The following is a 12,553-nucleotide window of genomic DNA, read 5'->3' as shown; positions in this document are numbered from 1 at the left end:
TTGTTTCCGTTAGGTGAGGAGACTAGGACCCGTGGACACAGCCTTAGAATTAGAGGGGGTAAATTCAGAACAGAAATGCGGAGACATTTCTTCAGCCAGAGAGTGGTGGGCCTGTGGAATTCATTGCCACAGAGTGCAGTGGAGGCTGGGACGCTAAATGTCTTCAAGGCAAAAATTGATAAATTCTTGATGTCACAAGGAATTAAGGGCTATGGGGAGAATGCGGGTAAGTGGAGTTGAAATGCCCATCAGCCATGATTGAATGGCGGAGTGGACTCGATGGGCCGAATGGCCTTACTTCCGCTCCTATGTCTTATGGTCTTATCTCTAACCTAAATTCCTCTTGATGACATCCATTGCCATCTTTCTGGAGTTAATATATCTCATCTTACTGGCTTACCACCCCCCATTTTACAAAAAAAAAACTTTTGATAGGCCTGAGCCAATCCTATCTGAGAATCCCCAGACTGGCCCCTCATTCATGCATTATTTATTTGTAAGGTTTGGGTTGAGACGTTTCACAAGCAATGATGTTCAAGCTCATCCACAAGACCTTGCACGTACTTTTGAACCTGTGTAGGACAAAATCTGGTCTATAAGAGTCCTGTCAAAAATCCAGGTTCTACTGCAGGTACATTCATCCCATTTACTTTTATGCATTTTTGCCAGAAAATAACTTTATACTTACTAAAGGAACTGGAAATGATGCAATGGGGAGATAGAGTCATGAAGGAACTAAATATGTCCAAATGTATTAATTAAACATCTATGTATTCCACTTCATGTATTTACCGACATGTATTTGTCGTATTGGAAGTTGTAGATAATTGTTTTTTCAACAACAGGACTGGCATTTTTGTGTATACGGATTTGAAAATTGGGTAAACAGAAGTTTAGAAGCAAAGTTAAGCTCTATTTCCCTCTCTGAATCTAATCTTCTCAGAACAAATCAAAGTTTTGAATGGAGGACATGCCTCTGTAACATGTATAATAATCAAACAAATTCAAATATCATACACTTAAAATTCTCAGTGTTTCATCTTGTTTAGTCTTCATTATTCTTTACACATCTATTGACAGAAATGATAAGTAACAAAACAATAATTTACAAAGTTACAGCTTATATAAATGTTACTTTAGCTCCCCAAGTGGTGAAGCACTCTGGAATATAGTTCACTTATTAGTCCATAATAGCATGTAAAAATGTTTCAGATATTGCTTTATTTAAAGTAAAAGGGAGAACCATGTACTAATAGGGAAGACGAACAGATTGAGTTGACAATGTTGCATTGTAAGATTCGCTCCATGCTTCTCCGGAGTTTATACCTATCTGCAGCATTGGCCTCTGTCAATTTCTTGATACCAACTGAAATAAAGTTCCAGAAGGGTTAATAAATAACAGCAACAGGAAACAGTTTATTATAGTGACATAGCCACTGTGATTATGGATAGATCAATAATGAGAAGCAGAAAACATCACTCAGGATATGTACCGTTTTGGATCTCAAAACATTTCCAGTGGCATGTCTCCTAATTATGATAAAATAGATTATTTTTAAAAGATAGTATCAGTTATGTATTTAAAATGCTGAGTGATCACAGGATTGCAAAGCTGTTGCACTTGTAAGGACCCATGAATATAACATTATGTGACTGAGACTAATGAGACAACTGTTAAGTTCACATTCCTTACCCACTCTCACACTTCAGTCACTCACTTTCCTGATGTTTAGAGTCATGGTTCTCAAAGTTTTAATGTTAGAGACTGCATTAATTTCTGCATAATCTGTTGAGATTAGATAGGGATAAACCAGAACATCTTAGGATCTCATGGAGTGCAGATGTACATCCACAAGTCTCCTCAGTTGCCCAATAGTTGTCTAATGAACTAATGCAACTTATAACTGATTACCCTCATGTTAAAAAGAAAAGCCATTTTTTCAATCTCAATAGTAGTCATTCCTCCACAACTATAAATCAATTAAGCCAATACCAGTAAAACAAAAGATTGTTGGCAATAACCTTTGATCCACAAATGCTTTTTAATTCCTTTCCTTCCTATCTATTTTCTCCATGCACCTCTATCTTCTCTATTTTCATTCACTATTCTTACTTTTAACCCTTGTCCCATCTTTCCTCCTTCTTTGCTTTGTCCTGCTCTTCTCTGTCTCTTTCAATCCCCTCCTCCTACTTGTATTTATCTTTCACTTCCCTTCTTTCCCTCTCCTCTATTGTCTTCATTTCTCCCTGCTTTCCTCTTCCATTTATCTCCTCCTGCATTTCTCCCTACTATCCATTCAAGTTTTCCTTTTTCTCGTTGCTCCTCCTCTCATTTTTTGCCATCCCTCTCTTGTTCTTGCTCCTTTCCCTCATCTGTTTTCCTCACTTCTTCCCCTCTCCCAGCCATGAAAATTATACTTGGTTGCCAGTTTGATGGGTCCTCTGTTAATTCTGTAAGGAACAATTTATTATCATTTTTCTTCAAAATGAAAAGGCCAAATAACACCTAAGGAATAATTTACTTCCTTAATATTTTATATCATTAGATTTAATACCTCTCTCATATTGACCCAAATCTAGGTAAATGGAGAAGAGTTCTCTAAGGAAAGTGAAGTGATTTCTTTTACAGCCTTTTTTAAAATGAGATAGATTAGCACTAAATTGCAAGAATATGCTATTCTTATTACAGTAGAAGAACAATCATGTGAGATGAGAAGATGAATAGAAAACAATATAGATTTTTCTTCACATGTAGAGAAGGTAAAACAAGTTGAATAATATGCAAGGGAGTCTTTTAATATGCACCTTATCCACAATGCATTTTGCTGTTAAAAAAACACACACCTTTGTATTATTTATTTGTTGGAAGTTTTTATCAGTCTCACCAGCTTCAATGGCATCATTCTGAAGAGACCTCTGCATTAATGGTTCTGGTCCTGCTGAAGTACAGCATAAACATAATCACTGCAGAATCCAATTACAATAGGAACAAAATGTTCTGAATGATGTATTCTGTAATTACGCACCAGTTTCAGTACTTAGAGTTCGCATAGAAACCAGAGTAATGCTCTCTTTTTCTCCATTAGCCTGAGAGCTGAGGGAAAATGCAGTTATATAGATTTTGAAAAACCAATATTATCTGTATCAATTATTACTTCTCAATTTTTAAGGAATTGTGAAATATAATTGAATTGAATTGTCTAAATGTAACTTACTTACCTTTCTGATGGTGCAGCATTTCTCGCCTTCCTTGAATCTAAAGAATTTTTTAAAAAGGTGAATCTATTAAAGAGTCACTAGCAAGATATAGAGTCATGGAGTCATACAGCACAGAAACAGACCCTTCAATCCAACCAATCCACACTGAACATAATCCCAAACTAAACTAGCCCCACCTGTCTGCTTGGTCCATCTCCCTCCACCTGGTCCATCTCCCTCAACTTGGTCCATCTCCCTCCAAATCTTTCTTGTTCACATATGAGCAAAATACTTTGCTGAATAGTTTCTTTTTGTCCTTTTTCAGTATCTGCTCATATGTTTTTTTGAAAGATGTAGTAAGTGTAGTAACTGATTGTTTCTAATCATTATATAAATAGTACATTACTCTATGAAACATGTTTTGAAATGGAAATGCTAGAAGATACAGTCATATTTTTTTCATGACACATTTAAGTTTTAAAAAGAGTTTTATCGCTATGTTTGTTAACTTGCAGTAACTTTTGGCTAAAAAGTGTTGTAAATGGGTTGGATACCTATTGATGCATCCTGAACATCACAGCATTTAAACCGCAGGCTGATGACACTGACGAGGATCACCACAACTATTACAAGGATCAGGATCAGGATGATCACCGCTGAAAGCACATCCAAAACATCCATAAGGTGAAAATGTTACATCTCACAAGGATGAATTTTAAAATGACAACAAAGAAGATAAGGCTAATTTAGTAGGCAAGTAGGTAAGGTTAGAATAAGCATTAAATTAATGGAGTTCCTAAAGATGTTTAACACACAACTGACTTTTGAGGAAAGTTATAGACAATGAAATAAAAGAGGTAGTAGTACATGGTTACACAATGGACTGACAGATAAAACACAATGAATGGTTAATGGGCATTTTTTCTTCTGGCTGGAGAAGGATTAGGAGTTGAGTTCTCCTGGGGTCAGTTTTGGGACCCTTGCTTTTCCCATTGTATAGATGATCTATATCTGGACAATTTCAATAACAGGAACAATTTCAAAGTTTGCAGGTGATACAAAACATGGGAGAGTTGTAAACTTTGAGGAGGAGAATGTAGAATATGGAAAGTAAATTAACAAGTTGGTGTGGTGAGAGAATGGGTTGCAGATGAAGTTCAATGCAGGGAAGAGTAAAGTGATGCACTTTGGTACAGTGCATTTGGAGATACAATTATGAGAAAGGGTACTATTCTAAAGATTGTGGAGGAGCAGAAATACTTAGATGTGTACATGCATAAATCATTTGAAGTGGTGGGACCGGTTGAGAGAGCTGTTAATAACATTTATAGTATTCTAGGATTCATTAATAGGGCCATAGAGTATGAGAGCAAGGATTTTTATGCTGAACCTATATAGGACACAAGTTAGACCTCAGCTGTGTGCTATGTATTATGTACTGTTGTGGGTGCCACATGTTAGTAAACATACAAACGCATTACAGAGTGCATATGAAGTTTAGAAAAAATGGTTCCACGGATGTGAAATTTCAGTTATGAGGAAAGATTGGAAAAGTTGGGATTATATATTTTGGATAGAAGAAGACTGAGGGGAGATTTATTGGAAGTTTTCAAAATTATGTGGGGTCTGGACAGAGCAGATAGAGATAAACTATTCCAACTTGTAAAAGGACCCCTCAAAAGGAGAAGGGAGGGGACAGTTTTAAAACATTTTGCAGAAAAAAGAAATAAGAAGTGAAAAAGAACTTTTTCAGACTACAAGAAGTTAGGATAGAATTCATTGCATGGACGTCTGGGGAAGCAGATTCAATTGAGGCATTAAGAGGGCATTATATGATTATTTAAATAGAAGCATTGTGCAAGGATATGGGAAAAGCTAGAGATTGGTGCTAAGGCAAAATGCTCAGAGAACTGATGCATACACAATGGGCTGAATGACTTCCTTTTTCACAATGAGACTTCTGTGTTTCAGTAATTAATCTGCAACAACGTCCTTCATATTAGATTTTCAGTACATTTAAATGTTTGTTTGAAAAATCTGGACTTTTATGTACACATCTCTGGAGACAGTGTTTCATCCAGCGAGAATCAGGACAGGCAGACTTTTAAAAATAGTAGGTTGGAGGAAGAACGCCTCATCTTCTGGCTAGGAACCCTCCAACCACAAGGGATGAACTCGGATCCTCACCTTGTCCTCTTTCCACCTATCACATTTCCGACGCCCCTCCCCCAAGTCCCTCCTCCCTATCTTTTATCTTAGCCTGCTGGACCAACTTTCCTCATTCCTGAAGAAGGGCTAATGCCCGAAACGTCGATTCTCCTGTTCCCTAGATGCTGCCTGACCTGCTGCGCTTTTCCAGCAACACATTTCCATCTCTGATCTAGAGCATCTGCAGACCTCACTTTCTCCTTTTAAAAATAGTAGCCAGATTCAGTTGCAAAGATTCCATCTCTATTTTGACAGATAAAATTTTTGACAGTAGGGAAAAGGCATGATTAGATTAGATTAGTTACAGTGTGGAAACAGGCCCTTCAGCCCAACAAGTCCACACCGACCCTCTGAAGAGCAACCCATCCAGACCCATTCCTCTACTTTTACCACTTCACCTAACACTATGGGCAATTTAGCATGGCCAATTCACCTGACCAGCACATCTTTGGACTGTGGGAGGAAACCAGAGCGCCTGGAGGAAACCCATGCAGACGGGGAGAATGTGCAAACTCCACACAGAGGTGGGAATTGAACCCAGGTCTTTGGCGCTGTGAGGCAGCAGTGCTAACCACTATGCCACCATGCCACCCACAGAACCATAGATTCACACAGAAAAGAAACCTGAATTCTGTAGGGCCGTTTGTACTTAGTGCTGAATTCAAAAAGACCCCATTTTACTGTTGCAAGGGCTTTAATCCACAATGTGGGAGTCACAAATTCATGGAGTAGACATAAACATACCTGAAGGATAGATAAGATCTATTTAGATTTTAAAAGGCCCACCCTTTAAATATTAAACAAAACTGCAGCTATCACTGAGACATAAGAAGTAAATCTTATGTGGAACTGCTAGGTGTAGGTAAGAAAAAAATAGCATCTGGTCATGTTGATTCAACAGATTTCTTTCGAGAGTGTGGTGCTGGAAAACACCACCGCTCTGGCAGCATCCAAGGAGCAGGAGATTCGATATTTCAGGCAAAAGTCCTTCATTGCCCTGAAATGTTGACTCTCCTGCTCCTTGGATACTGTCTCACCTGCTGTGCTTTTCTAGCACCACACTCTGGACTCTAATCTCCGGCATCTGCAGTCCTCACTTTACCTCAATAGATTTCTTTGTTGACATTTACCTAAGGGCGATTATTATGTCATGAGTGATACTTGGCTGGGTTTCAAAAGCTACAATTATCTCAGCAGGAATTTCACATCTGATTTCACATCTGATTTGCTTGCTGAAAAGGCAGTTCAAGCATTAACTGTCCTTGAACTGGCCTGAATAGAATGTTGGTGGTTTTTTAAGTGGAGACTAGACTAGAGGGCCTAATAGCTGAAAATGTGTTGCTGGAAAAACGCAGCAGGTCAGGCAGCATCCAAGGAACAGGAGAATCGATGTTTCAGGCATAAGCCCTTCTTCAGGAATGAGGAAAGTGTGTCCAGCAGGCTAAGATAAAAGGTAGGGAGGAGGGACTTGGGGGAGGGGCATTGGAATTGCGATAGGTGGAGGGAGGTCAAGGTGAGGGTGATAGGCCGGAGTGGGGTGGGGGCGGAGAGGTCAAGAAGAAGATTGCAGGTTAGGAAGGCGGTGCTGAGTTTGAGGGATTTGACTGAGACAAGGTGGGGGGAGGGGAAATGAGGAAACTGGAGAAATCTGAGTTCATCCCTTGTGGTTGGAGGGTTCCCAGGCAGAAGATGAGGCGCTCTTCCTCCAACCGTCGTGTTGCCATGGTCCTTGTAGAGGGAGGAAGAAAGCTTCTTCAAGGGCCTAATAGGCCCTTCAAGGGCCTTCAAGGCCCAACACTAGAGGGCCTAATAGTTTACTTAAAAAAAACTGGAGTGAAGTCCCAGAGAATGGAGGTTGGCATTCTAACCAGTTCAACTTCACAGTTATCTGCTTTTGGGACTGCTTCCTGGGCTGATACATCCAGTTCATCAACCCTGCTCTCCCTAACCAAAGATTGCACATAGTGGCACATTATTTACTGAAACAGCTTCAGCGAGTCAGGAGATTCCTGACTTGGGCTAATTACTTCAGTACTGATAATTTGCTCCTTTGTGTCAGGAATTGAGCCCAGCAAGATTTACCCCAAGATCTCTAATGCATAAAAAAAAGGTATGATCAAAATTGGGAACCATTGGTATTCTTTGTAAGTCTCCATTTCCATTTTGCCCACCTCCATGTTTTTGCTTTTACCCTACCTTTGACGGCCACCCATGAGAATTGAGCACAAACATAAAAGACAGTGTTAGGTTGACCAAACGAACTGTGTATTCAACAGCATAAAATTACCAAAGGCTAGTACAGACAAAGGACTGGATCCATTTGCAGAAGTAGTTAAAGTTGGCTGTAATGAAGACGCAGGATCTATCAAAAGGAATCAGTACAAAAAAATCAGTAACATATTGATTATTGAATGTGCAATTAAAATAAAAACCATAGGACTAAGATACTTTGATTTGAGCTAAGTTTATCAAATTTTGGGATGTTACTACAAACATACAATTGCATTGAATTATGATGCTTAGAAACATTTGTAAACTATTTTAATAGAAATGAGGATTTCACTGTCACAGTTAAGTATGAAAACCTGTTACTCAAAATACTGTATTAAATCCACTTGACTATATTTAAACACTAGAAATACTGATAAAAAGAATGAAACTGGACACTGTCTGGCATTGACCAACAGACCAGAAATAACTACAACACACATATACCTATCAACACTGAAAAGTTTCCCTTATTAATGTCAAGGGACTTGTTCCAAAATTAGGAGAGGTATCCTACAGAATAATCAAGCAACAGCCTGACACAATCTTCTCATGGAATCATACCTTGCAGACAATGTTTCAGACAGCACCATCACCATCTCATCCCTAGGTGGATTATTTTTCACTGACAGGACAGACCCACGAGAGGTGGTGGGACAATATATACAGTGGGGGTTGCCCCGATAATCCTCCATTATTAGCATGCTGGGGTTACCATTGCTAATTACTATAAGCTGAAATGGACGAGCCATATGATTATGTGATTACAAAAGCAAATCAGAGTCTGGAAATTATGTCACAATTAAACTCCTAACTCCTGCAAGGCTATCTACCATCTACAAGGTATAAGTCAAGAGTGTGATTGAATACACTCCAAATGCTTGGATGCAACTGCACTGATGAAGTTTCACACCATCCAAGACAAAGCTGTCTGCTTGATTTGCACCTCAGTTAACGTCTTCAGCATTCATTCTGTCACTGATGCACAGTGCCAGCAGCAGACCATACTGACCTTGAGCTATATTGCTATTCCTTCACTATTGCTGTGTCAAAATCCTACACTCCTTCCCTATCAGTATTATGTATGTAGTAGTTCAAGGAGGTGCCTCACCATAACATTCTCAAGGGCAACTAGCAATGGACAATAAATGCTGGCCCAGCCAACGATGCTTACAATAAATTAACTTTTTAAAAAATAGTCACACTTGCAAATTGCATTGACAACAACTGATTGGATTCTGAGGCAGATTTTTTTCACAATGGAATCTGTATAGGTTTCTCTGCATGTAAATCTACCCACCTCTGATTCCTTAAGATATATTAATAATGCCTTTTGAGCGTTGTGTGAATGAGTAAACACAGAAAGTGAGGGAGATTGCATTACCAGTGTTGTGTCCAATCAACTGCATTATCAACAAAGTATTCAGCCAGGCACTATAAATCTGATACCAGTTCCCTCAATACAATACATAGGTTTACCATCAATTCTGAGAGCTGTGCCTTTGTGACACAATATAATTAGCATTAGGATGAGAATTTTCTGAAGCACAGGAACCATAACCAATTTGATATTCTGACTGCAATTTAATAAGTTGATGAGGAAATTCAATAGGAAAGTTGTTGGCCCAGGCTGGGAGGAGAGAAGTCACGTTTACGTTTCCAGAGATAAAAGTGAGGTGACCTGGAGGTGCTTTAGTATGTAAACCTCAAGACCGTTTTTCCTTTCAGGAGACCTGTTCTTTAATTTTGTTTAGTAAACTGAGATGATCTCCTTGTCCTCTATTTGTCAAATCTATACATCTGATCTTACCAGACGTTTGAGCTTTTATGTTAATATTTGGACAAGGTCAAGGTAGGGGAATTAAAGATAAAACTATGAGACACTAATCATCCACATATATGCCAGCTGTCTAGATTAGATTCCCTACAGTATGGAGGCAGGCCCTTTGGCCCACCAAGTCCATACTGATCTTCCAAAGGGTAACTCACCCAGACCCATGCAACTAACACTATAAGCAACTTAGAATGGCCAATTTACCTGACCAGCACATTGCTGGATTGTGGAGAGGAAAATGGAGCATACCCATGCAGACCATGCAAACTTCACACAGGCAGTTGCCTGAGGTGGGAATTGAACCCCGGTCCCTGGCACAGTGAGGCAGCAGTGCTAGCCACTGTGCCTTCCTTTTTAAAATGACCTGTTTCATGTCATTAGAGCCCCCTACGATGGAAAGGTGGGGCATTTAATTTATTTACTTAAATTAAACTTTTACATTGCAATTGCCAGCCCAGTTTAAACCTCATTGGTATTTTGCCAGGGTTGGTAACCCGAGAAATAAAAACAAGATAGAATCAGTTATTCCACACAGATATGTGCTATTTACAGAAGTTCTGCTAGGCCAGGAGGAGCAGTAGAACTTGGACTTCTCATGAAAGCCCTCCACGTTCCCTTTGCTGATCATGATCACGTCTTTCTCAAATCGACTGAGGGAAATCTGATCCCTCATTGCCTGCCCTCAGACTCATTTAGCAAGCAACCTTCCCCTTGCTAAGATGGCCTCCTCTTCTGACCATTGGTCCCTGAACATTGACATCTCCCCTCCCATAACAGCCTCTCTCCTGGTTCACAAAGCACCAATCTGCAACTTCCTAAATTGACAAAGACCTTCCTGGCAATGGTAACTTGAAAGGTGAATGATAGAAAGCAAAAGGAAAGAGTACTATTTCGGCTGTGCCTTTAAGGTTCACAGAAATTGATGTGCCCTGCTTGATGAGGTTGCCCATGTGTTCCCCTCCTCCTATTAAATATCAGCATCATTGCGTCACTCTGGTTTATGTTAGGCATTTTAGAACTGGAACAATGATATTCCTTATACAATAACTCCTTACCCTTGACAATGCTTATTGTAGCCATTTTAGGTATAGGCTTTGGCTGACAAGACATTAGGCAGATCATTTATTATCTTTATTCACAGAACTATGGTAGATGTTTATTAAATAAATAGACATGTTGGAAAAATATATTTTCATAAAGTGTTTGTTAAACTTAGTTCCTGAGACTGAAAGGATGTTGCTGCAACCCACACTTAAGTTGAGTCAGTGTAGTTGAGATTTTTCAGTAAGGATAAAAGGTTTCATCATTTCCATGGTCATTTCTAAACATATTTCACCATCTGCCATGGTGGAATTTGAATCCTGATCCCCAGACCATTAGTCTGGCTTTACTGGGTTACATATTACTTTAATTGGCCACTTGCCAAATATAGAGTTAATTTAATACGAGAATAAAACCAGTGACAGTCTTTACCTGTTAATTCAGCCTTGCTGATTGACATCATAGAGAATGTAGCCAGTCTAGTAGTTGCCACAGAGATAAATGTTGACTGAGTAGCAGTGGTTGTGTTAACTATAAGGGAAAATCAAGAAAATACAGGTGCGATGTAATTAATAATTGTAAATATTAACAAATAAGAATGGCGACAAAGGACTTGAACAAGGATCCATATTACCACAAATCCCCTGAATTCTATTAATTGAATCTTTTAGGCGATGTTCTAAATTGGAGCTCCAGAACAGATAACACCTTCTTCTTTAACTTTCCAGCTCCTCCTTCTTTCCACAAAAAGCGCCAGTGCTAGATTTTGTCTGTATCTTCTCCCTTTGTCATCTAATTTTACCAACTCTGTCCTCTTTAATAGTCTCCATTTATTTTTTTCACCGTAATAAATTCCACCCTTAGCCCCCAAATCCCAATTTGATTACATTCTGTTCTAATGTATGTTTCGTCAACACAAATTTGCTGCAACACGATTGGCGAATTGAGGACACTGTTTCTAAAGCATAAACTTTTAAAATGTGTTTTGGCTGTAACACGATTACATCACCTACACTCTAAGTGCTCTTTCTAAAGCGCGATTTTTCTTTTACGCAGGGTTGCACAAGAACACAACCATCGTATTGTAGAAAACTGCTGAGCGTCTTTCGCTTTAAGAACAAAGCGCAACAAAGTACAATACAGGAGCAGGCTTTTTGGCTCTTCAAGCCTGCGCTGACACATTTTGCCCTTCCATAATAAAACTGTCTTCACTTACAGGATCTGTATCTCTCTGTTCCCTTCCTATTCATGTATTTATCCAGGTGCTTCCTGAATGCTGCTATTGTGTCTGCTTCCACCACCTTCTCTGGCAGCATGTTCCCACTCACCACCCTTTATGTGTAAAACTTGCCTCACACATCTCTTTTAAACATTCCCCCCTCCGCCTTGAACCTGTGTTCCCTAGTAATTGACCCCTCCACTCTGGGAAAAAATCTCATACTTTCCCCTCTGTCTATGCCATTCATAATCTTATAAACTTTTGTCAGGTCACCCATCAACCTCCTGTGTTCCAGTGAAAACAAACCCAGTCTAGCCAACCTTTCTTCATAACTAAAATTCCTGATAGCAGACAACATCCTTGTAAACCTTTTCTGTATCCTATCCAAAGCATCCACATCCTTCTGGTAATGTGGTGACTAGAACTGTATACAATATTCCAAGCGTCATCTAACTAAAGTTCTGTAAAGCAGCAGCATAACTTGCCTATCCTTATATTCAATGCCCCTTCCAATAAAGGCAAGCATGCCATAGGCCTTTTTTACTATCTTATCCACCTGTGCTGCACCTTCAGTCATTCTGTAGACCTGCACACACAGATCCCTCTGCATATCAATACACCTAAGGATTCTGCTATTGATTATATAATTCCCACTTGTACTTGAACACTAAAACGCATCACCTCATTAGCCCAGATTAAACTTGATCTGCCATTTTTCTTCCCATACCTCCAACCTTCTTTTACTATTTTCCATGTTCCTTCTGGCTAACAGGCTTGCTCCCTTT

At 39.3% G+C, this 12,553-nt stretch overlaps 1 protein-coding gene across 5 annotated transcripts in view; it reads right to left on the bottom strand.

The window, feature by feature from the left end:
* Nucleotides 1-263: 263 nt before the first annotated feature.
* Nucleotides 264-12,553, bottom strand: part of ecscr (endothelial cell surface expressed chemotaxis and apoptosis regulator) — a 38,629-nt gene continuing 26,339 nt past the window's right edge. For 4 of the 5 annotated variants that reach the window (XM_043703696.1, XM_043703698.1, XM_043703700.1 and 1 more), the window contains 7 exons: nucleotides 10,982-11,080; nucleotides 7,694-7,768; nucleotides 3,753-3,854; nucleotides 3,220-3,256; nucleotides 3,027-3,094; nucleotides 2,845-2,939; nucleotides 264-1,366 (listed from right to left, as the gene is read on the bottom strand). In XM_043703696.1, coding sequence (XP_043559631.1) covers nucleotides 1,349-1,366; nucleotides 2,845-2,939; nucleotides 3,027-3,094; nucleotides 3,220-3,256; nucleotides 3,753-3,854; nucleotides 7,694-7,768; nucleotides 10,982-11,080 — 494 coding nt within the window. In that variant the 3' untranslated portion in view covers nucleotides 264-1,348. The remainder of the gene's footprint in view (nucleotides 1,367-2,844; nucleotides 2,940-3,026; nucleotides 3,095-3,219; nucleotides 3,257-3,752; nucleotides 3,855-7,693; nucleotides 7,769-10,981; nucleotides 11,081-12,553) is intronic. The other variant, XM_043703697.1, reaches the window with a different exon arrangement.

The sequence above is a fragment of the Chiloscyllium plagiosum genome, chromosome 14 (assembly GCF_004010195.1).
Source record: "Chiloscyllium plagiosum isolate BGI_BamShark_2017 chromosome 14, ASM401019v2, whole genome shotgun sequence".
In the NCBI taxonomy this organism is placed as follows: domain Eukaryota; kingdom Metazoa; phylum Chordata; class Chondrichthyes; order Orectolobiformes; family Hemiscylliidae; genus Chiloscyllium; species Chiloscyllium plagiosum.
The sequence above is the reverse complement of the archived record's forward strand: the minus strand, read 5'-3'. Positions and strand labels throughout refer to the sequence as shown.